The 26,659-nt window shown below is 38.0% G+C and overlaps 1 protein-coding gene across 2 annotated transcripts in view; it reads left to right on the forward strand.

Annotated features, from left to right (window-relative positions):
• The first annotated feature begins 5,395 nt into the window (after window positions 1-5,395).
• Window positions 5,396-26,659, forward strand: part of LOC140227580 (phosphatidylserine decarboxylase proenzyme, mitochondrial-like) — a 30,266-nt gene continuing 9,002 nt past the window's right edge. The window contains exons 1-5 of one of the 2 annotated variants that reach the window (XM_072307995.1): window positions 5,396-5,480; window positions 9,659-9,801; window positions 10,934-11,172; window positions 22,125-22,361; window positions 26,272-26,418. In XM_072307995.1, the coding sequence (XP_072164096.1) occupies window positions 5,458-5,480; window positions 9,659-9,801; window positions 10,934-11,172; window positions 22,125-22,361; window positions 26,272-26,418 (789 nt within the window). In that variant the 5' untranslated portion in view covers window positions 5,396-5,457. Of the gene's footprint in view, window positions 5,481-9,658; window positions 9,802-10,933; window positions 11,173-20,024; window positions 20,686-22,124; window positions 22,362-26,271; window positions 26,419-26,659 lie in introns of those variants that run through there. The other variant, XM_072307996.1, reaches the window with a different exon arrangement.

Genomic DNA, 26,659 nt, shown 5'->3' on the forward strand with positions numbered 1-26,659 from the left:
TCGCCTCTACTTTCATACTAACAGCATCAGATTGTATATATCCTCGCTGTAACGGTTATACAGTTATTGCTATCCCCCCTCACCCCCCCCCCCCCCCTCCAATCAAGGCTATAGAAGACGGACATATTTCAGGTGCAGAGTTTTTGGCTCTGCTTTGACGAAATAATCAGTGCCTTTGATTATGCGCATTCATCGATTTTCGGCAGCGATAATTTCATTTTCGTCCCGCTCGCTCGTCATCTGGAGAAGTGAGGACGTGTAGAGACGGCCATCTTGTCTGCCGTCGCCTGGCTTGGCCCGTGCCAAGAGAGAAGAGAGAGCAAAAAGGCAAGATCGAGGGAATGTGGAGAGCACCTGATTATCGTTCTTTCATCATCTCCCCTCCCCATCTCTCTTTCAGTCCATCTCTTTTTCTCTTCCTCCCTCCCCCTCCCTCTCTCCCCTCTTATCCTCCTACACCCCCTTCTCCTCCATTTCCTTCTCTCCCCATTTTTGTTGTGACGTCATTCAGTAATATGACGTCATCCTGAAATGATCACGCCCAAGCCATAGACCATACATCATTCTAGTCCCATGCGGGCTGCACCCTATCCACTCCGTTGTCTCCGGTCTCCGCGGGTTGATCGAGACACTCCACTACGTCATCCGTTTTTCTGATGCATTCCAGCACTGCCAGATATCAAACAATGTTGTTGATATTCAATCAATCAAAGACACTACGGAAATGGTGACAAATGATGTGGCACATGTGGGAGCGGAAGCAAGTATTGATGATCATGTATAACATAATAGGGTATCTTAACTTGGGACAGGTTAGAGTATACGTTCATCATTATTGTCTTGAATGAAATATGACAGTGATTGTCATTCGCTTTTTGGATGACATTCTTGTCTGCACATAAAGTTGCACTTTTTGTGTTTGTGTGTATCAAAAATTCGATACATCGAAGCATCAGTAATACATCTCAATGTTGCATCTTTAATGACAAGACTAGGCGTTCAATTTATCTTTAAATTGAGTTGTTTTCACAACCAGTTCATGAGTTTTACTCCTCTGCAGTGTGGATTTCAAGTTTATTGAATTGAATTTATCTGAAAACGAATGTCGACAACGATGTTTAAAACGAAATCGTATAAGATACGGAACACTGATTAGTCTCCGTTCTTTTGGTGTTCAGAAACGACAATGTGGAGGATGCGGTCAAGTCTTGCTTTCATATCTAGCTGACCCGGACACGAACTTTGTTGGAATACGATGGCCACATCATCCAAAACATTTCAATTGCAAATCAAACCGCAGCGTAAGTGGAAAACATCATTTGCATCGCAAATTCTTCAAGGAAGGTGCACATTATTCTTAAAGAGACGTGGCAGATTATTCATTGGTGCTATGAATGATTTATCACACTCTTTTGTGTCGTTCATCCTTAAAGGTAATTGTTTACCATTGGGAGCAGTGATTAAAATATGTTCGAGTTACCACATTTGATGCATATAGTGCGTAGGTCAGTTGTATACAGTAACACCATATAGACATTTAACAACAAAGCCTAAAATATAAGGAGATATCACCATTTTTCTCACTAAACCTTAACTGTAGACGGTTTAGTTTAGGAACAATTTTGTAATAACTATTGTTCACATTTTGTATATTTAACATTACATAACATGGGATATAATGATTAAAATTTTTACATTAGTTGTTTCTATCCCTAACTCACATTTCAAAACTATTTTGAAGAGCTAAAGCTGGGTTTTTGTTTCATCTGCGCAAATTGTAAAAAAAAAATTGCCTTTAACCATGATGCTGTTTTCTTCGCAGACATTGCAGCCGCGTCAAGTGGCAGAACCTATAGAACTACGTGAGTTTGTGTGTGTGTTTGTGTGGATCGAACAGAATTGATTTCACTGCGAAACAGTAGCTTCTGTATTTTGTGTGTGTCAACAACATGTAATCAACAGCCGCTATACGACCAGCGAGGAAACTACAATCGTCAACTGATAATGACTGACGAGGCATACCAACTGTTTTAAGTTTAAAGTAATAATGCACCACTGATTCTGTATGGTACCAACGTAAGCATGCAATAAATGTGTTGCTGGTAGAGGTAGCAGGAAGACGTGTGAAATGAGGTGACGACACAATGACTTCATGTGTGTCCGACAGCATCCAGTGATCCAATGAGTAAACGTGACAGATTATGAAAACATTATAATCTCTTGCTTCAAAGTCGGGTATAATTATGACTCATTTAGATTTAAATCTTAATGGATAAAAGGTAACTTGAGCGAAAATACTTTGTCCCTTAATAGATTTTACAAAATGTAACCGTCATTTGGAAGTTTATAGTGACTCGCTCTGATCTGACTAAGTCTTTGCTTTATTCTCTCCCTCACTTTGCTCTGGTTTGTCGCCTAACGAGCGTTGGTTGAGTGGGTTGATTGATTGTGTTGTATGTGTAACTGATGATATTATATCCTTCTTTGGGTAAGAAGGTAGAAGGAAGGACTGTAGCTTGTCCAAAGTAATGTCACACATGTAGATATAAGTTTATCGCTGTAAGTAAATCTCTGGTTCGTTGTAAAGTTACTGAGACAGAAAAAGAAATATCAATGAAATGATGGCATAAGGAATGCCAGTTTGAGGACTGCAAACTCACTAAAATTCATCATAATTTAGCACTGAATTCTCTACGTTCATAAGTGGATGCGAAACGTAGGAGTTTATGTACAAAGCTCACTATAGATGGCGCTCTTATAAAAGGACAACTAGGTATACAAAGACTTCGAGTATAAGCTATTTGAATTGGGAAAATTGAAAAGAAGATATGATTATGTACAAGTCTAAATTGTTATGATGATTGATTGATACGATATATATGTGAGGGATTTCGTTTCACTGATTGATTCACACAATGAATTTAGTAAAATGATGATTCCTTAATATTTCATATTACTGAGTAAAATTATGAAGTGCAATTGACTATATGAATATATTTGCATGTATTCTGCCTTTTTATTTCTTTTTTATTTTCCCCAACTGATCATACCTATTAGTTTATATAATATGCCTATGAAGATTGTATTGTGTTTTTATTCCTCAATAAAACACAAAAATTAAAGGTATTGTGTACCACTGGAAGCAGTGCTTTAAAAATGTTCGAGTTATCACATTTGATGCAAATGGTAAATATAAATAACCCTACAAAGCCCAAGGGGAGCACATTGTGCCCCCTACCATATTTCCATTTGCCACTCCTACGCCCTTTACCCGATTTCAACCAAATTTAGTGACTTTTCCTAAAATTTTATTGCGAGCATTTTGATATATAATTTAGCTGTATCCGATATTGCTGGTTGCCATGACAACCGTAAACTGACAACCATGTTTTTGCATGTTTTTCTGTTCCAATTTCAGTTAAACATACATATAATAATGGATGAAATGGGGGGTTTCTTGGCTGTAATTTGCTAAAAGACCAAAATGTGAAGTAATTTGGTTGTGAATTACCCTGAAATGGTCTTCTTACTATTTTCTTTATTTTTATATGACATAGGTATCAAACAATAGATATAAAAGCAATCATTGAAAATACAGCGTTTTCCAAACATTACCCTTTTATTTTGGGTCATTTTCACACAAGTTTTGCCTGCGGGATTTGTCCATCATATTATGAATCTGCAAATTCCAATATTATGGAAATATTAATGTGATGCCAATATATGTAACTATCCCAAACAATACATCATAGGTCTCGTATATTTCTTCATATTGTAATGAATAGCACCCCCATGTGTTAACCTTGAAAATTTTCAACCATAACACGTAGTGAAGGTTGACTTGCTTTTCTTTTGTGGCAAATATAAAAATGATTGGTACAAAATAAAAACATATGTACTCGGGATAAAGAAATATAACAAACTCACATGATTTTAGCATATGTATGTATTTCTTTATGTTTTGGCTAATGGCGCCCTCAGTGGGTGACCTTGAGAAATTTCAAATGTTGCGTCATGGAGAGTATGAGTTGGTCTACGCATGTGCCAAATATGACGGTGATACTATTATAATAAAGAAGTTATAGAGGGGGGCACAATGTGCCCCCCCCCCCCTCGGACCTGGAAGGGGTCAAAATAGCTTAGGCTTTACAGGGTTAAGATAAATATGAATTAAAAAAAAATATATTTTTCTATTGCATAATCTTGTCTTTTATATGTAATCGTTTTGGTTGCTTTCGTGTTACGAATGTGTTTTTTTTTTTTTTTTGGTGTGTATTGTGAATGTATGGCAAGAGGAAGGAAATAAAGTATCATCTAAAAATAACAACAAAAAAACGTACATAGATGTAGGTACTCTACGAACAACAAGAGTCGTATACAACGCGTTTGAGAGACTGTGACATCGCCGTACATCGCGTTGGCTCCGTTTCTAGTCGGGCGTGGTTATTTCGTCAGTCTGCTCTGCTCAGCGGGGGAATCCTCCCTTTGCTATCGGACAGCCAAGATTGCTCGTAAGACGCCACAGATATACAAATTTGAGTAGGAGAAAAACACTCAAAACAAATCCCGAAAACACTCTCTCATGCAAGGGCAATATTTACATGAATGTGCACGGATGTATATATCAGGAAACACGGGGGGGGGGGGGGGGGATGAAGTTTACCAGTTTTGACACGCTTACACTGGATTCCAGTCTTAGGCCTACAACAGGCAATTCCCGCTATAACGAAGTTCTCGGGAACGGCAGTTTTCTTTGTTTTTATAAAAATTCAGTAATAACCGAACGAACTGATTACTCATAGGCCTATATAGATAATAATTTTGGACTTTAATTTTTACTTCATTTTCACGAAATTTCGTTATGAACGTTTTACTTGCTCCGCATTATTTGAGAGAACTTGCACACCAGTAAGCATCCTTTGTTCAAAAAGCAAAGATTTATTTTGTTTCTTTTTTTTCAGACAGAAGAACCTAAATTTTACGGAGAACGAATATTAGGACCCTACATACAATGCATCTTCTTTATGGAATGATCTTCCCCACAATGCAAGACAATATACCAACATCAATAGATTGAAATTTCTGTGTGTCATCGTCTATCTCTTTGCCAGTGTGATCGATGCACTCACTCATTCACCATGGAGGAAGGTACGAGTACATTGCTTTTATCTTTTATTCTTTACGTGTAAATATTATAAGGTGTAATTATCACAATGAGTGTACCTTGCACGGCATACATTCGAACTTTTTATAATCTACAAAAGTTTTTTTTTTTTTTTTTTTTTTTTATTGATGTAGCGTCCATTCATTCTTTAGTACGCGTGCGTGTACATGTTGTGCACATGCACATTCTCACATGTTATCAGTTGCGCAACCGCCGAGTGCGAGCATCCCGCAAGGCGCAAGTTGAGTAGTCTGAAGATATTCCTGGTCACCAAAAATCAACGTGAACGAAGAATGCAGGCCACGCGAATCGTGAAGTAAGTATTCATAAAGGAATACATAATTATTGTTAACATTATGTTATTAATTTGACGGACACAAGTTAAATACGGTCCGTTGTTGCACGCGTTCCACGCCAACGATATCTGTGTGGTCCCACATATTGATTTTCATGATGCATTGCCACTATGCTCTGTAAATAAGTTGCATTATCACTTTCATTGGTCATTGCATCAGATTGTACCTGTACCATATCGAGGACGAAGGGATATCACATCAAAATTCATGCTGTGTTGATAAAGCAAACACGGTTGTCGTCGTGTAAATATCGTCATTATCGATATGTCTAACGGACTATTAGTAAAAACATTTTCATGTCTCGGAATTAAATTTATGGGTAAATAAAACCCTGGCCCTGTTTGCGTTCCCCAAATATGAATGAAAAACTTGTGCTGAAACACTAGTGTTATAGAGTAATTTATAAAGATATGATACTGTAAAGCCGCCCATGGCATAATTTGACCATAACGCCTCCACAGCTCCACCGTCGGCTACATGATAAACCTATGCCTTTGCGCGCGGTCAAATTTGGCATGGGAGGTCAAACCTTTTTGTGCTGGTTTTTAGTGTACGTGTAAGTGTAGTTTCTAAGAGTTCTACATAGAATTGGGCAATCCTGGGTTTTAGGTGGATATTTTATTTTAGGCTTCTAACTTTAGGCTAGTATTCAAGTAGACCTAGTAGACATGAAAAATTTTAGTTGACATTCGTCCAGTGATTGACCAAATGATGATGATAGTTATTTAAGAAAAAAACAATTTCTAAAGGTCCTATTAATTATCATGCCCTAATTCTAGACAAGAAGCTAATAGTAGTAAGTACTAGCCTGTAGGGATATTTAGTATACCTTAAAGACAAAAAGTGAAAGAACGTCAAGTATTAAATAACATCTTTGCCCAGGCATTTTTGCCACACATATTTTGTGCAAGATGTGATTTCTTGAGCTCAAGTGGAAATGGTCTGCTCCCATGAGTAGTGAATGGCATTGTGGATGCCCACAAAGATTATCCATTAAAGTTCCCAAAGATGAAATGGAACTGGTGAGGAAGAATTGATTTGAGAGTGCCAGGACAATTATCCATTAAAGTTCCCAAAGATAAAATGGAACTGGTGAGGAAGAATTGATTTGAGAGTGCCAGGACAATTAGAAAAACCCCAGTTGCATTACAATATTTATGATCTCTATATGTGACTGCCCAGCTCCAAACCCACAAGAAGTTGGTCAAAATAAATTCATAAATTCCACTTTTCTGTGAAAGCTCTAAGCTTTCAAATGATGAAAAAATAAATACATGTAGTTAAAATTTGACCATCTGAACCCATTTAAAAAGGTGATTGAAATAAGACTGTAAGAGAGAATTAGGGCATGCAGTTTCATAGGAAAGGGGGAAGAAGATGTAAAGATAGGAGTCACTCAGGCATACTGTGCAAAAGTATCACTGAAAATGTATTCTATTTCATACTTAAAGGTCCAGTTTACCTTTGGGAGCAGTGATTTCAAAAATGTTCAAGATATCACATTTGGTGCATATGTGTAGGTCTGTTGTATCACAAAACATCCTACCACATAAAATTTTTGCAATAAAGCCTAAAATATGAGGAGATATCAGCATTTTTCTCAATAAACCATAACTGTATACGGTTTAGTCTGAAAGCATTCTTATTATAACTATTGTTCACATTTTGTGTATTTAACAATACTTAACATCGATTATACGGATTCAAATTTTTACAGTGGTTGTTTCTATCCCTAACTCTCATTTTAGAACTATTTTAAAGCACTAATGTTGGGTTTTTGTTTCATCTGCAAATGGTAAATTATGCCTTTAATCTTAGTGAAAGCGCCTTTAAAAAAAATGGTCCAGAAAAACTGCTAATATGTCGACGTCCGTTTTGCTTAAAAGCTGCCAAATTTTGACAGTAGGTAGAAAATAAAATCTCCCAGGTAAGACAGATGTAAAAGATTTGAGTCGGTCAACCCAAATAGATTTTAGTCCATTACAGAGAATCCTAATCTGCTACTTTTTGTGATGATGATGAACTGCATTTATATAGTGTCAGTTATCTGTAAAGAACATTTGAAGGATGCTGTCTTGCAATTCTCTTGCTTAATTCTGTCTTGTCATGTCAGTCCTGTCTCAAGTAGTGTTGTTATTGTGCGAGTTTTGTCCCATGTTGTTTTTTACGTCTGTTACTCTGTCTTTTTAGTGGGCTTCGAAACGTGTGCTTGTTTTGAGCCCATTTCTATGTTGACTCCCATCTTCGAGGGAGCCTACTTACTAACGGGTCTACAAGTATTGTCTTTTCAGTGGGTTCCTGCATGTTTCATACTTTGCATATTGTTCACTTCACCCTGATTACAAATTCAACACAATGTTTCATTATTATAATGTTAGCTATTGTATACTTTGCTCATTTTATAACATATTGTTGATACATGTATCATAATCTCTGTTACAAAAAAAGTGAAGAGTATGTTATGTTTTTTTGTCCCCCCAGCCCCCTCAAAAAAAAAAAAAAAAAATGAAAAGAAATTTAAACTGAATTGTAAATTGATGTGCACACAGAATCCAGGAAAATCTTCATGTCATTTGAAAAGTAAAACAAATTCAGTGAAGATTACAACTGTTTGTCAGTCAGCAGAAGACTTGTGAAGAGATGAGGTAAACTGGAATAATTCATCTTTAACCCATTAACCTGTTGAGGATGGGCTGATTTTAGTACTACATGCATTTCCCATAGACACTTGCCGAGTATACTTAGTTATCCTCAACAGGTTAAGATTAGTCGCGAATATACTCAGGCAGGTGTCTTTGGGAAATGAGTGTTATAGCGGAATTGCATCATCCTCAATGGGCTAAGTTGCACATGTTGTTGCAAACATTCCTGTTTTGTGAAAATATGTGAAAAAAAAATGTTTGTACCTGTTTGCTCCGTCAATAGACACAACATGTGTTGTGGAGATTTAGGGTACTCTTTCAAAGATAATTGCAATAAATGGGTAGGGAGTGAATATGACAGATATGACACACAAGTACCATATATGGCCTCCAAAAAGTTTTCCAGTGAATTGAATCAATGGATGTGTGTAAATGAAGAGTGAAGTCAAGTGTTGTCTGTTAGTGTTTGTTTGTTTTTGATCCTTCAGTATCAGCTAATAGACTGATCAAAAATATACAACCCATTTGCAACATCAAACAAGATACTGACATAGTACTTAGTATCCCTTTTATGACTTAGTAAATCATAAAAGGGATGTACCCAGTATTTGAAAACAACAACAACAACAACAACAACAAAAACAGCAGCAGCAGCAGCAGCAGCAGCAGCAGCAGCAGCAACAACAACAACCCAAAACCACTGATTAGTATTGCAGATCCATTATAGCTGCCATATATCTTATTCCTCTCATGTTGAGGAAACTACTATCACTTCAGCTTAGAAAACTAAGGAGGCATTTACTCTATGCAACTTTGTAGATTGACAGTATGTAAATGCTGCCACCTATAGTTCAATCATGAAAGAGGTATGTGCCCTAAAAGATTTACTCACTCATTCACCATGCTTACTATGCAACAATACAAATGAAGAGTTTGTTTGCAAAAACCGATAAGTCTATATTTGCCAAATGGAGATATTTGCGATTAAAGGTCAAGAAAAATAAAGAGAATAATAAGAAAATTGTTGCTTCTTTTGACCATAACTTCAAAAATATACCTTTATATGTAGTGACCAATATATCATTTAAAAAGTATTATTTTGTACTTTATGACAGAGATCGTACTTCAAAATCTTAAAAAATGGACTTATCGTTTTTGCAAACAAACCCTTCAATTTGTTGATTGTTCGTGATGTGCACTTGCTTCACCGCTCATGATGTGTTCAAAGCAATGCTGCACTGTGTGTGCATCTGTGTGCATAAGATGTGCCGTTAATGCCCCACATAGCCAGCATCAACATGGGGCATTGTGAAACAGTCCTTTATTTTTATTATTTTTTTTTTCTACAGTTCTTTGATGATGTTGAAAATTCTATGAATGTAATGGATGAGTGTCATATCTGAAATTAGTCATGGCCAAAACTGAGTTTGGTAAAATTTTGCCTATGTTTTGTCACAGTAACAATAAAGCTGACACTCTCTTTCCTCCTTCCCCAGGCTATTAGGTCACCATGGGGATGCCTCCATTCTTGGGCATCTTCCAGTGGGGAGAATGGTAGGGAGGTCTCTTGGAGGGGCGAAGAGAGGGCGTGTCTTCCAGTCAAATCAGTGCCTTGTGTGTTGCAGTCGCTCCTTCCACGGTAATGCCTGGACAGTGACTCGGATTACGGGGGAAAGTTGCTCCGAAATGAAATCACTACTTGTAGCCAACAGAGATACAAACCACAACTGCATGTACTTTTTCATTCTATCTGCGAAAGACATTGCAAAAATGTATTAAAATTTGTTGTATTGCTATGAATATATAAATTAATTAATTAGTTTTATTTATTTATTTTTTTTTTTGGGGGGGAGGCTTTTCTCCATCATTGAATAGATAAATTATGCAAGAAAGAGGTAGACATAATATCGTCTGTTGAGAATGAGAAGGGCGTTAAGTGGTCGTGAACACTATGGGTTTAGTGGCAACTTAACGCCCTTATCATTCTCAGCCGACGATATATGTCCGTTTACTTCAGATATTCAGCATGTGACATCTTAGCCGCTTACTGAAAAATGGATGGGACTTTGTAGTTCGATTAATAAAGTCAGCAAAAATGCAAACATTTGCCAATTTGATATGGAAACATCAATATAAGTCTTGTGATTTGCATTGACAGTTTAAGGATTAAATGTAAATTTGGCAATTTAAAGGCTGTTTATAATTTTTCAAGAGAATGAACCAATGTCCAAACAAGGGCACAGGTGAAAGAGAAGTTTGCATTCTACTGTTTAAACTACTAGTGATGAATGATAGAAATGAATAGAAAAAGATAAAAACCATTCATCTAGGGTGTTTGTTTAGGGTAAGTTTGGTTTCCATGTCTTAGTTTGTTTCAAAATTCTGCTTTTTATGTATTAATGACAGTATATCAATCATTTGAATTATTGTATTCTGTGTGTGTGTGAGTGGGGAGGGGGGAATGCACCCTACAAGCATTACTTTTTAGCATTCCTCCCCATTTCCAGCATTTCCGTACACTTTAAATATTTTGCAAACTGTATGCATTTTGTCTATTGGACATTATAATGTAATTTGTGTATTCAACTTTTGTAAAATATTTATATGTTTCTGTTGGAAATGGGGGAAAAAATAATGAATGAACCACAAAAATGTGGTTTATGGAACTTTTTTATGCTGATCAAAGCTGAGATGGCTTTTCCAAATGTTCATAACTTATATGATACTTATGATTTCTTCCTTTTTTTGTCACTACTCATCCTTTCTTGAAGGTTCTGGTAGGTTCTCCTTCTTTTCCTCTTCCTCCACCTCCAACTCCCATCACTCTTCATCCGCATCATCCTCTCGCGGTCTCCTTGGTTACTGGCGATCCTTGAGGTGGGTGCCCATCCCGCTCAGTGTGGGCTTTGCCTACATCTGTTACCAGCAGTATGGCCACATCAAGAAGCGGGAAGAGAGGCACATCCGAGGGGCAAAGTCGGTCGACGAGTCCCTTGCCAAAGAGTGGCAGGTGAGTATACTATAAAACATGATATATTCGTGGCATGAAACTTTTACGAATTGGAGCCGACTGCCTTTTTTCGCGGCATGACATTTTTGCGAATTGCTGCTGGCATTCAATGCATACAGTGTAGGTAAGAACTTTTGCATGCATTTTAATTTTGCGAATCTTGGCTCTTGTGAAATTTGTGAATTAAAATGCCGGCGAGTATTTCTCGTTTTACAGTAGTTGATGCAGTTTTTTCCACCGGAGCTGCGTCCTGTAGAGGAGACCGACTTAGAGTACAGCAGTATCTTGACATTTTTGCTTCGACTCTCACTGCAGCGAATGAACTTTCAAGAATTCTTAGTGATTTGTGTTGATTGTGTTGATTGTGAATTTAAAGTGCTTGAGGGTCACGGTATAAATGTTTACCAGTGTAATCATGATTAGGGGATTATGAAAAAGAGAACAATGTCTATCAAATGATGATGTACAAAAGTTTATACCATAGCACAATTCATCAAATTGAAAATAAAACACAATAAAATGAATATGGATATGAGTGATTGGCAGTGGTGATGTGTAAAAGAAAATCTCCCAAACCAAAGAATCAGAATCAAAATTGCTGTTATGTCATTAAGTATTGAGCACTGAATAATAAAGGTAATTATGTGTACATTCATCACATACACAGACAGGTTTATTATTATTTTTTATGCCTCCACCACGAAGTGGTGCCGGAGGCATTATGTTTTCGGGTTGTCCGTCCGTCCGTACGTCCGTCCGCATACGTTTACGCGATAACTTGAGTAATATTGACTGGAATTTTACCAAACTTGGTCCAAGTATAAAGTATGATAGGGCAATTACTTGATTAGATTTTGGGTGAAATCGGCCAAAGGCCAAAGGTCAAGGTCAAGGTCAAATCATGAAATTGTATCTGTTTACGCGATAACTCAAGACTGGATCAAGCAAATTTCACCAAACTTTGTCCGAGGATGATGTATGGTGGGACAATTACTTGATTGATTTTTGAGTGAAATGGGACAGAGGTCAAAGGTCAAAGATCAAGGTCAAATCCTAAAATTTATCTGTTTATGTGATAACTCAAAACTGGATGGAGCATCTTTCCCCAAACTTGGTCCAAGGATGATGTTTGATGGGGCAATTAATTGAGTAGATTTTAGTGACATTGGCAAGAGGTCAAAGGTCAAAAGGTCAAGGTCAAATGCTGAAAATGTTGCTATTTCCCCCATATCCATGCAATGCCCAAAGGTATTTTCTTGAAACTTAGTGTAGACATGTACTACTGCATAAAGATTCTCCAGAGAGAGTTTCCCATGTCATAAGGTCAAAGGTCAAAAGGTCAAAGGTTAGGTGAAAATGTTACAATTTCACTTTTCTCGCAAATGGTTCAATGTATATTCATGGAACTTGGTACATACGCATGTACTGACTGGCAGGGATTATCTAGGGAATTTAGGGGTCATGGGTCAATAGTCAGGGGTTCAAAGGTCAAAGTCAACTCCTCAATATTTTACTATTTCCCTCATATACTAGTATATACCTATATGCAATGCTTGCATTATTATTTTTAAAATTCAATATACAATATGTACATGTATTACCTAATGGAGATTCTCTTGGAAATTTCCTGCCAGAAGGTCAAAGGTCAAAGGTTGAGAGTCAAGGCTAGGTTTAAATGCAAAAAATATCTATTTTGCACCATTATTACACTCTTTCTTCATACCTTTAAAATTACTCAATGCATAAACTTATAAAAGGGTCAGTCAGAAGTTAAGTAAAAATCCTCTATTTCCCAAATACATGTACCTGAACTCTTTAATAGACAATTATAGCAAACCTAGTTCAAGGAAAGTGAACATTCAAGATATTTCTGACAAACCTGTCATTTCAATATTTTGCCAGTTATGTGAAACTGTCATCACACATTGTGAAGACATTGTACTATACACCTGTTGGGAGAATCATGCATTATGGCAGAGGCATCAGTCGCCATAGCGACATTTCTAGTTTTGATATGCCAATTAATAGAAATGAAAAAGAAATACACACTGCATTTTCAGAAATATTACGTATGATATGAAGTATATATGTATGTATGTGTATACATCTGCATACAATATATGTATGTATATATTGATATATATGTTTATAAATATATATATACAGTATATATACTATATACATATATATATATATATATACATATATTATACACACATATATATATATATATATATATATATATATATATATATATATATATATATATATATATATATATATATACATTGTGTAAACATCAACCATTACGCAAATGTCCATAGCCCGAATTCGGAGAAAACAATGGCCCCAACATCAATGACTATGTCTATGACTATGTCACACTGAAACTTGCCAAACCCTTCATGTGCCTATGGACAAACATCTACGGTAATGTTCTTTTTATTTTTCAAAAATGTGATTGCAGTTCTGTGCACGCAAACTTGTAGACATGCATTGTTATGTCACTTCACCATTTCATATCACCATCATTAGCTCCCTTGGGTATTGCACAATGGAGTGTGGGCCACCGAAAATTTGAGTTGTTCAATAAACTCATTCTTATTGGCGAAATAATGCATTACTAGTTTATTTCTTGATTCTTTGTTATATATATATATATATTTATATATATATATATATATATATATATATATAAGCAAAATCTGTTAGGATACAATTGACAACTGACCTACACATATGAATCAAATGTGACAACTCAAACATTTTTTTTTAAATCACTGCTCCCAATAGTAAACAGTGCCTTTAACACTTGCAAGAAGTAAAATAGTTATGGATGTGTCTAAATATTTATGATTGTTTCTGAATTGGTTTGGTGACTCGTTACATTCCCTCATTTGCACACCTTGGAAAAAAAAAAAGTACTAATAAATCAGAAACCCTTGAAATGGATCCTGGTAAAAACAGTCAAAATTAGCAACATGTTTCACATACTTGGATTCAAGTCGAGTGGTCTATATCCCCTTCCATCCCCATCCCCATATCAATATATATATATATTTTTTTTTTGGTTTGTATTTTTTTCCGTCTGTTGGTATGTGTGTAAAATTTGTGTACAATTGCAATTGACTCATTTGGCACAAAAAGGGCATAAAAGCATGAAACCTGCTTCTGTGGTACTCTACTGAGCACTTACAATTTGGGGTACTTTGCGCCCCCATATCCAGGCACTAAATTGTATAAAAATTCTAAGAGATCACTGTTCTGTGAAATCCAGTAGAGCATGTACTGGTATTCTGAAGATTAGGGTATAGTGAGGTGCCCGCACCTCGTCAGGGGCCCGAATACCGTCACCCCGCTTAAAATTGTTTTAAGCGCACTAAACAAAGATTTATGCCCTGTGTTCAGTACGCTTGAAACTTGGCCGGGCTACCACAACCAGTGGTGAAAACCGAACAGTTTTTCGCGAAAATCCGAAATTTTAATCAGAATACGTGTTTACTGTTGTATTAAGTATCACCACTGTCCCCGCACGCATCTTTTACGTGTTTTATGTTTATGGGAGCATCACGGTCACCCGCACACGTCTTTTACGTGCTTTGTCTATGGGAGCGTGGGTGACGAGTTGCGGGCCGCCCCTTCCTTTATAGGGTGGGATTTCACGGAGCACGCAAACGATTTGCGAAGGACGCGAATCAGCAAAATCCAGCATTCGTATTTTAGTCTGCAAAAGATCGCCTAACGAACGTGAGGGTTCGGAAGCGTCGTCAATTGTTCGCGAATGTCGTTTTTACTTCGGCGAGAATTTCAGAAAAGTTTGAAATTTTTGTGCGAACCTTTTCCGCACACTTGGTCTTGATTTGCTCGTGAATTGTTCTCGAAAGTGTCTTTAAAGCCTCGTCATATGCGCAAGACCTTCGTAAGACACGCGCGATGTTCGCAAAATGTTCGTGAAACCCCAAACAGATTCCGAAACTTTGGAGAATGTCTCGCGTTTGTTACGCGAAATCTGCGAAGTTTTTCCGATCATTTTACGACGAAATCACAAACTGTTCGCGTACCTTTTGAGACATTCTCGCGAACGTTTGGCGCACGTTTGGGAGATGTATGACCTATAGGCCTACGTTTTCTACAAATAAAAATCGCACCATACATCTAAACGTCATTATTAACAACTACAGTAAGAAAAGAAATTAAAGACTAGCAAAGAGAAAGAAATGTTCGATATACAAAAAAAAAAAAATCACAGAATACACTTGATATTAATCTAAAGTTTGCAAAATTTCATTTGAACTATAGAGATTATGTGTTGGAGGACGGCTGCAAAGAAAAAAAAAATCAAATGCTTTACTAGTGGAGATACGTCCTAGGAAAAAAACATGTAGGCAAGCACTCGATAGAAAAATGAGAGAAAAAGAAAGGAGAAATAAAGGAAAGAAACAAAAATCGACTCAAGACAGCTCCCACTTCTCCTCGGGTACATTATCCCATGATTATTGACAATTTTTCGTTGTTTGCATTTCCGTCGCGTGTTCTTCGTGTTCGTAACATGCTGTACTTTAGCAATGATACACACGACATTCGCACATACGTCGTGGAAACTTCGCACAAATTGCACAAGAATAGTTTTCGGCTTCATTGTCGGAACGCATTCGGAGAAAAACTTTTCCGAATGTTGGATTTTGTCATTCGCGTCCTTCGCAAATCGTTCGCGTGCTCCGGAAATCCCACCCTTAGCGCGCAACTTTTTCGCTTCGTTCACGTTTGACGACGATAGCTGCAAATTTTCGATATCGATCAGTGAACTTGTGATTCCATTGGAATTTTCAGCATTTTTCCTGTATGTGAGTTGGATTTTAAAGAATTTCAGTGGCGAAATGTGATTCAAATATGCGCAAACATTAACTATGACGAGATGCGGGTCACCCAAGTATACCCTTTACTTGCAGGAGGGTTTGTAGTATGTTTGCCAGACTTCAAGGAAACAAGAATTGAAACTTCAGAGTCTACAAAGAAGGGAACGAGAGAAGTAGGACCAAAAGTTATTAAGGAAATAAGAGAAAAACATAAAAAAAAGAGCTCAAAGGAAATGCAACATAAAAAAGGGGAAAGGGGAAGATGGAAGAAGAAGAGACACAGGTTTCCATGGTGACGAAGAAGAGGAAGGAGAAGAAAGAAGAACAAGGAAAAAAGAAAGATTGAGAAGAGGAGAAAGGAGAAGAAAGAACAACAAGGAAAAAGAAAGATTGAGAAGAGGAAAAGAGAAAGGGAAGCAACAACTAGAAAGATTATGAATTTATAGCTTCAGAAAACACACACACACACACACACACACACACATCCAAAGCACATTGCAATTAACTGTTACACAGAAACAGAATTCCACATCAACAGATCTAAGAGATACCTGAAAAAAAAAAAAAAAAAAAAACACTTTCCATGTCGCAAACTGATAGGGGTGAATCCAGGAACATGTCCGAAAAGGGGAGGTGCCTTGGGGCACACACATCGCCCCATTTTCTTTTTATTTCTTTTGTTTTAGCAAAGAAAAATAAATAAACGAGGGCATGCGCCTGGTGTGTTCCCCTCTAGAGGGGAACACACCACTGTGGATCCACCACTGGTAGAATTAATATAATTGACGAACGAAAACAGAAACAATTCACAATTCCATTTGGACTTGTGCTCATCAGTGCAAATATTTTATTGACATAGAATTTAGCAGTGTAAGATTAGTAGGCTTATTGAATACAGCTGCAGTTAACTTATTGATTTATTTACTTGCACTTTTATCTACATTGTATATGCCGAAAATATTCATTCATGCCATTATGGCATCATTTGCTCCATTTGAGAATTGTTGTTTTACCAAGAAGTTTGTTTGCTTGTTTTGCTGTCTCTCATAAGGATTACTGTGATGACAAGGGTTGGTATCTCAAGATTGCAAAGTGCACAAGACAAATCGACAATGCATGATTCAAGAGACTCACCAAGAAATACACTAGTACAATACATTGTATTTATATTCAAAGGGATTTTTCTCACCACTTGATAAGCTCTCTGAGCACTGAGCATGTTGTCACGTTGGCAAAGCCTGGGAAAAAAAATATATAATCAGTCTACATAACCAGACCCTGATATGTTTTTATTTGTGCTGCCAGAAATAACTTTTGACAAATTTGTGGTGTCATGATCAAGTTTTGTATATAGGAACATATGATAGAAAATGTTCATGACATGCAGTTCGTTTAAAGTAAACTGCTTTTGCGCTACAGACCAAAGAAAGATGCTAAAAATATATTGTCCGCATAAAACGACTGAATCATAAGCTACGCATCCGCTCATGAGGTGATGTCTCAAAGGTCAGTGGCGCTCGTGGATCACGAACTGTGCGTAGTCTCTATCAAGACAGTACGGATGAATAAAGTAGGCTTTATGTTCTCCGATGTTATCACGGTAAGAAGAAGAAGAAGAAAAAAACAAACAAACACCGAACAGTAATTAGTGACTGAGAAAAGATGTATTGCACTGGCGGATCCAGGGAAGGGGGGGGGGGGGGCGCACCGGCCGCGCGCCCCCTTTAATTTGTTTTCTTTCTTTTTTTTCATCACAAGAAAAAAAAAAAATTAAGGGCGCACTGGGTGCTCCCGTTAATATTAGTGCGCCGTTATGTTGTTTCTTAAAAAAAAAAGTATGCGCCAGAAAATTGTGCTTAAACCTTTTTTATTTTGTATTTTGTTTTCTTGCTAATGAGCTGATGAAACCCGGAAGTGGCAAGATAAAATTCCTGTTAGGCCTAGTATTTATTTATTTTTTTATTTGTATGATTTTTTATTTTTTTTTTATTTGTATTTTTTGCTTGTCCGAAAATCCGGAAGCCATTGCATTATATCTTTTTTTCTTCTCATGATATAAGGAATTTGTTAACTTAATTTAGGAAAATCCGGTTGAGATGTCACGCGCTAGAGAGTGATTTGCCCACCTATAATGAACGTGCTGACATGTATCTTTTTTAAAACATGACATTTAGATTTTGGAATGCTGATCTAACAAACTGCTGATTATAAAATCGTGTGATTGCGTCCTTATGAGCTCCCACGATGGCTCACGGGCGGCTGCTTCATTGCTTTGCTTTGCTTGTTCGTTTTGTCTCTTGAATTTTATATAGGGTGCGTGCGTAAGGCTGCGTTCACATAGAAGTATTCGGTATTCGCTATTCGGTATTCGCTATTCGGGCCCCGAATACACCATCACCCGCACCGTCAACTCACCATCCCATGCAGTGAGGATTTCTTCCTCCTACATCCTAGCAAATCTATTAACAATTTCTAAACTGCATCAGAATGTCAGTCTACATGCTTATTTTTGCTAAAGGGCAAATCCAGACCAAAATTGTCATTATTTCATAAACGAGAGACGGTATACGCTGCAAGAAAATCTAACAAGTTCGATTCCCACTTTGCTATACTTTTCGCAGCTATTCGGTACTTTCGAATAGTGCCCTCCTATGTGAACCGGTGTGAGGAAATCCTATATCGTTCGATTCAAGCTATTCGCGTGCCCTCGAAAAACGAGCCCGAATATACCCGAATAGTATACTTCTATGTGAACGCAGCCTTACGGATCGAGGCAAATGCCTCTCTTCGACAGTTCCCTATTTCGTGAATTTCACGAAAGTGGTTGATGTCAAATCCATGGATTATGCAAATTTCGTCTGAGTAAATGTGCTTGCTGATGATTATTGCCAGTTATGTGGTTTTCCCGTGGGCTATGTAGATCAAGTCGTTTTCTCAAAGTTATACGTCTATTTTAGTTTAGTATTCGAGATGGTGTGAAGAACTATTTTTGCGTGTGCCGAGGACTTTTGGTGGAACACACTTTACTGTTTGATGAACAGCAATCTTGTTTCAGTACTCACTGCGCCACAAATATTCACTAAATGTGAACCGACGTCAATGAATTCAATGCAAGCTCAACGGAGGTGCAATACTGAGTACACTTGTTGTAATTCCAGTCCTTCGTGTTCGGCCGAATAGAAGAAAGCACTGAATTTTTAATAGCTGTTGCTTTATTCAAGCCCAGATTCCGAAGAATTATTATTGCTGAAGCCTGTGACGATAATTTCCTTCTCGTGTGCGTCTTATCATCTGCTCTATTTCGATAGCGCAGAGCAAAAATCGTATAAATTCAATGGCGTGAAATTATAAAATATGTCTTAAATTTGTAAAAGACCACAGTTCAACTCGCAATACTCGCGGTTTATGAACACTAGATTCCAGTGGTAGGGCCTCTTTCAAGAAGAGTGGACCAAGCTGGGGCTTATAACTTTCTCGTCAGTGTTCCATTTATATCGGGCCCGTACGGGGTGCCCGGGATGCATGTCTGGGCAAGGAGAAATCCACGAGTTTTGACTGATTGTAGCAACAACCACTGTTTCCACCAGCGTGTCCGTACTTTTGAGCATTATCAGACACAACTAGATGATCATTTCCACTTCAGGATAAATACTTGAATTCAATTCAGATTCAAATAGTTAACTTCATAACGCCTCGTTTCGACTCGTACCTGACCCAATGAATCACCTTGTAACGATGTGCATTTTAGCACAACCTGTTTCAAGAAATGAACAAGATTGACCCCCTAAATGTGAGCGTACTTATACACAAAAGTGTCAATTAATATTAAATATCGTTACTGTGTGCTCAATCAGCATCGATAACATCGATCTACTATGTGATGTAGTGATCGACAATAACAAATATGCCCTGGACGGAAGACTAAGTGTTCGCGGTGTCGGTTTATGGCGCATGCGCACCTTGCTCAAGTCTTCCCGTCAGGGAATGTGAAGGAGGACGGACGTACGCCAAATTTCATGCCAATATTTTAAGAAATTTTAACCCTTAAATTGGTCCTGCAATATGCTGAAAAGCATGTAAAAACGAAGAAAATCAATTAAAATGCCAGACTGTGGATAATTCAATCACGAATCGAAAGTATTACTTGTGAAATTAGCTCCGAAAAGTAACGTTAACGCCCTTGCCTTCGATCGGGCCCCGTGTTGTCAAGGAATAGGTGCGGCTCTCTGCCGAGACCCCGCCGTCCGTTCCCCTAGGCTCTAGCTGTACGAAAGCTCGTGTGACGTGTGGCGCCGGGTGGTAACCGTTGTGAGCCAAGATGGAGGTGCTTGTTCTTCTTGGGCACATACCGGCGTTTCTGAGTATCTTCTTGACTGTTCAGGCCTGGTATTTCATCTACGTGAACTTCCTTCCTTTTGTTGGACAACTACCGTACCTGAAGCGAGTTAATCCGTACAAAGCATGCCTTCGCATCGGCTACATTTTGTTACCATGGTGCGAGTTTTTGGATGTGAAACTACGATTGCCTGAATCCGCCGAAGACGAAGATGTGGACTTAGGAGGAATTCAACCAACTGCAGCTCCAAAGAAAGAAGAAATATTGTGCAAACATATCGATATTGCAGATGAGGAATTTGCCCTTTACAGGAAATATATTGTAAGTGCTTATCATGCCAGTCTTCTTCTGATTTTGTACCTCTAAAAAGGGTTGGTAGTAAGGAGTATCAGAAACTTAAACATGGACAACGGTGAAAGTTATCTCAATGTCACTGAGAAGCATGCCTGGATTTCTGTTAAGAAATTGCCAGGAAATTAATCACAGCTACACAAACGATCAGCAGAAAAAGAAAAGGATAATGTATCAGAATTAAGAAATCATTCAAGATACTAGATTTTTAATGTCTTTTGAGAAGTTTTATATATTCAGCAGATTTTAAAGCCCAGTTGAATACAATGAAGGTGTCATTGATGAAATGACTGAACGATTTGGTTCCTTTTCTTTTGAAATTGACAGTTTGTTTCAAACTCGAAACCTCAGAGAAGACTGGAATATACGCTGCACATTCAAGTAGAAGGAATCTCCAGTTTCTATGAGTGGAATTATACAAAGTTGCACTCTCTTCAATCAATGAACTTTGAGGTGTCATTGATGAAATGACTGAACGATTTGGTTCCTTTTCTTTTGAAATTGACAGTTTGTTTCAAACTCGAAACCTCAGAGAAGATTGGAATATACGCTGCACATTCAAGTAGAAGGAATCCCCAGTTTCTATGGGTGGAATTATACAAAGTTGCACTCTCTTCAACCAACGGGCAATGTGACTATTTTGTGTAACGTTAGATGATTTCCATAAATCTTCCAGAATCTCTTTTTTGAAATGCATAATTTCCCCCAACTGAAAATTACCCGTAGGCAACTAGTCCAGGTACTGAAGGACGGGATAAGTGAGACTGAGTACATTTTGACTGTAAATGATGATGGATCCTCGGTAAAAAAGTAAGATATGTCCATTGGTGGCATTATGCGACATTAATCCTTCCAGTTGGGAGATTCAACACTTGCTATTAACACTATACTGGTCACCCATCACTCAGAATACAGTTTGTGTTTTGCATGTGTTCATCATTTTCTTTCTTTGCTTCACAGACTGTACAAACCGTGTATGTAAAATACACCAGTGTTCTATGCATTCATGCAGTGTCAGTACACTGCATAACTGCATGCCATGTAGCGTAGGCCAGTTTGTAAGTGTAAAGTTGAACAGGCAGATGTTACAAGTGCATGTTACATGTAGGAATGTCACAATTGTGACAACCATACTTCTAAATGCTCCATTGTTTAATGCGAGGAAGTATGTCTTTTCATCTGTTACCAGAAGTGAACCATTTTCAGCAGTGCAGTACTTATTCCCTTTGATTTTTTTCTTTCCAGAGGTGCAATAATGTGCAAATGTAAGTTGTGCCTTGCATACTAGTGTAAAACTCTCACACTGTTAAAAATGCATTTCAAGTGTAGGAGTATCGTGAAGGAATAAAGCAGTGTCACAGTTTTTCTCAAGAGATTGACACAAATCCCTATTTTCCCCCCATCATCAGGTCAACTTCTACCGGTCAATACCATTCCGTTTCCTGTCCCGGCTATGGGGTCAGGTCAACAGCGTCGAGGTACCCGTCTTTCTCCGCGTTCCCATGTACAGTCTCTACTCCCGGCTCTTCAGCTGCAACGTCGCCGAGGCGCTGGTCGAAGATCTGAAGGCATACCGTAATCTCCAGGATTTCTTCAAACGCGAACTGAAACCAGGCGTTCGACCAATTGACACGCATCACACATTGGTAAGACTCTCCTGTGAACGTCACTAACTGGATCTTGTGTTATCTGTCAATATCAATCAAGAAAATGAAAAGGACTATCTTTACTCCAAACACAGTGGTGGATGGGGGGGGGGGGCTTTAATTTTTCTTAAAAGAGATAAAACAACAAAAATGAAAGGAGGTATGTGCACCCCCCTTTGATTTTTTTATTGTAGTGGCACCACAAAATTGCATGAAGCCTTTTTTTCCTTTTTTGCTTGTCAGCCAATAAAACCCGAAAGTGGCACCAGAAATATTTTTTTTTCTGGAGTCAATAGTTTTAATTTTGAAAGATTACAGTAATACCCAAGTGTAGCAAGGTGCAGGTGACTGTTAATATGGAGTGTTGAGTGTGTAAAGAGAATGGTACACATTTGAAGTGTCAGGTATAGCATACTTTGTGAGGGCACATCAGTATCGATGCCTGACACTGGTAGTCCCAGACCAGTAAAAATCATTTTTCAATATAAATTTTTAAAGGAATTTAAATTGTGGTATCTTGATTCTCTGTGCCATATTTTGTTTTGTAGCTGAAAGCTGCCAACTCGCAAGTTATCAGTTAATTTGCTTTGACATTTATTTAATTGATTAAAATACACTTGTACCAAAGTATGCCTTGTAAGTGCAATGTTTGCTTCATTTAATTCTGGGGGGTGGGTGGGGGGGGGGGGGGTGGTTGACTTTATCCATTTTATTTTTGGGAAATGTATTCAACAGCAGTTGACTTGACAGGAAGATAAAAGGGGATTGTACCATACTTGAAAGCTCAACAAAAAGCCTGAAGGTATAATATCAACTGAGACTGCCTGCACTTTATCTAGGAAATTTATATGAATAGATGATTAGATCATTTGATATCTTTGCTTATTTTATTCACAGTCACCAAAATATTGAGGGAGAAAGGTGAAAGTAGGGGGCATGCCCACAATTGCTCGGAGAACATCATACATTCAATTTGGCAAAACTCTCTAAATTGAGGTTGTTATCCTATATGAAGCAATTTGACATGATATGTAAACCTCACAAAAGCTGTTCTGCACTAATAATGAAGGGCATCTGCAAATTCTGTATTTTTCGAGTAGTTGTAACCAACCAAGGGCATTTATCGTGCTGCAGTTGTGTGCCATGCTTATAGCAATACAGTCTGGCAAGGTGTTTTCCGCAGGAACATTCAATTTGCGGGCACGTGTGTGGCAGAGACAGGAAAGGGGGTGATGCTGAGTGTGAGTGCTTTGCATCTTCATACCACGTGTCATAAACTGTTGCCACTAGTCTACATTGGATCAGACTCGAAAAAATCATTTTGAATGAGCAATGCATCTCAAACCTCTCAAATCTCAAATTGCATACTTTTTCCTACTGTATTTTGACCAAGCGAGGATAGCGAAAGACATCATTAATGGATCTGTTGAGCTGATGGTCATAAGTAATACATTTTGTTATTAAAATTTACTGCTTTGCATGTGAGTAAACTGGTCAATATCAAATTTGAAGGCTCCTATAGCAGCCTTGTGCACAGACAGGAAGTTGTGAGCAGCTGAATTATGGCCATTTGTTATGTAAAAAAGAAGAAGAAAAAGCTTGTGTTTGTTGAGCTGCATTGCTGCCGGTATGTATATATGGCACTTTTTTTTCCTCTCTCTTTTTCTGTAAGTGCAAATTCTTTCATGGACGCTGGGGCGTTCTGTTGGCCTTTGGCCCCTATTGGAAGGTAGTCACGTTGTGTTAGGCACGAGTAATGTAGGGCTTTTATATTATTATTATTTTTTTTTTTACTTTCTCCATTTTTGTTTTTGTTTTGAATAGATGGTGGTAGGGCAGACACTGAGATTTGATATAAATTTGTTCATGCTTGACGTTCAGCCTTCTGAATCGGTAAACTTTCCAGTCAATATGAAACCTGAGTGTGACAATGTCTGCTGTAGGGGTGGGTGCCCGTTGAGTTTTGCTGGGGGTGCAGCGGAGCTGATCGCGCGGAATGTTGGGAGTTTCTTGCTGCCGCCATCTTGGCTGGGATTGTGTAAGGCATTTAACCCCTGATGAATCATGAATATAATACTGGTAGAGGTACAAATGACCAGTATCTCTCTTAGTACAAAGTACATACTTCATGGTCACCAAGTGCCGCATGAACTGACGTACATGTCCTTTGCAAATAGGGGCTGTTCTCTGTACAGCTTCACCCAGGACCCATTTCATATAAAACAGTTGACATGACAGCAACTCGTGCTAGAATGGCAGTTGTCGTGGTAACCACAAGAATCCCGCTTCACGATTGGCTGTTGCTATGGGAAGTTGCCATTCCAGCAAGAGCTGCTATCCTTACATCTTTTACTAGGCCTGCATTGTCAGTTAGGGAATAATTTTCCTGGTATCACATCGCAATTTGCTATGCATTTTTACACCACTGCTACACAAGCTAACTTTTGTACAGCAGTTTTCTTCCATAGAAGTGTACAGGATACCATGTGAAATATTGTTCATCAGCTGAAATTGCCAATCAAATTTGAATTCGAAAATTATTCCCTGTCAGTGCAACAAACATGGACTTTTTGGAAGTGAGAACGGCTAGGTGTTTTTGTCTCCTGTGGTTTCCGGCTGTAGCCGTCATCCTTTCCGTGATTGGCTGATGTGCTGTGTAAAACAACTCTAATTGAGACTACATCTCCCTTCTCTGTCACCTCAAGCTGGTTGGCATCAGTATTCAAATTCAAACGCCATTAAAAAACACCCAACAGAGTCACCTGTTGGGGTCAACGTACAAGTATGAGTCAATGTTTGCCTACAGTAGATACCAGGTACATACAATACAGCATCCAAACCCAGGTAAAGAATCAGGAACAAGGACACTTAAATGATACCAGTTAAGGTCATGCAGTGTTTTTGTTGTTGTTTTATCTCTTCTTTTCTTTTGAAAAAATGCATTGACATGAAACAGAGGTTCTGGTAGAGGCTTTCTGTCTCAAGTGCAATTGTCATGAAGTTTTGGATTGGTGCCAAACACGCCACACGGAATAGGTGCTTTAGAGAAAGGTCGTCAAGCATACCAGGTTGATTTGTGACGGGAGCTTTGCGGTAATTCACTGATTTCAGTGGGTGTGTGCACTGTACTGCTATCTGATGGATGAAAGGGGCTAGTAATTTTCCATGATTGAAGCATTGCTCTTTTTTCAAAGTTCCCAGGCAAAAATGGCCTTGGATTAATGTGTGGATGCTGTACTGATTGAGCATTGTGAGCCTACGCTGTACACAAATACACATTCCTGAGTGCAGGAAATGTCAAGCTCTGTTGTGCTTGATCGAAGGAAAATAAGTTGGCATTGATGAAAATAGAGATCGGATGGGGCATTTCATCAAGGGCTTTGTCAGATATTTTTTTTTTTCTGACAAAGTGTTTAAGCTATTGAAATCCTTGCATCCGATTGGCTGAGAGCAAATTTGTTGGAAAAAACATATCTGACAAGACACTTAAGGAAACACACTCCTAAATTTCAATTGGACCAGTTGAATGTGATAGTTTGTTTAGGGTGATGCTAACACTCAGGGCAATTTAAAGGTGTTCCTCATTTTAACAATTATCAGAAAAAAGTGGCTTGGTATCTTTTCTTGTTATTGTGCTGATTTGAACTTGACCCATACTGCACTATTAAAGTGGGAAACTTCTTGATGGCATACTGTCCTCAGAATAAATTACATATTGTCCAGTAGGTATAAATGGTATAAAGTATGGTATAAAAGTTCATGTGATAGTGTAAATGTGTAATAAAAGATGGATGGAAGTGATGGTACTATTGCAGTAATCCTTCATGTTGAAAAAAAAAAAAATAGTGTGTGAATGAGCAGGCAGCAGTTTATTTCTTCAATACCCACATAATTGTCTTGACTTTTACAGGTGAGTCCGTGTGATGGAACTGTGCTCCATTTTGGCAAAGTTCACAACAGCAAGCTGGAGCAGGTAAAAGGCATTACTTACTCACTCAAGGACTTCCTTGGACCGCAGTGCACCGACAAAACCAGCACCAACTCCAGTCAGTATGAGGTAAGGCGTTCCTCTTTTCTCCTGTATGAAACAGTTTATCCTAAAGTTGTTACTAGTTTAATGAAAGCCAAAGTGAAATGATGCAAAATTACAGTTAAATCATGACTGAAATATGACTTGCTGTATGTATATTAGAGTTGTGATAGGTATTAGTTTTCATGACATTTTCAATGTTCTGTGCTCTGGGCATGACATAGTGGATAAAGTCTCTGTGTCAGTCATGCGATGTATTTTTCTAGTG

The sequence above is a fragment of the Diadema setosum genome, chromosome 4 (assembly GCF_964275005.1).
Source record: "Diadema setosum chromosome 4, eeDiaSeto1, whole genome shotgun sequence".
NCBI classification, from domain to species: Eukaryota; Metazoa; Echinodermata; class Echinoidea; order Diadematoida; family Diadematidae; genus Diadema; species Diadema setosum.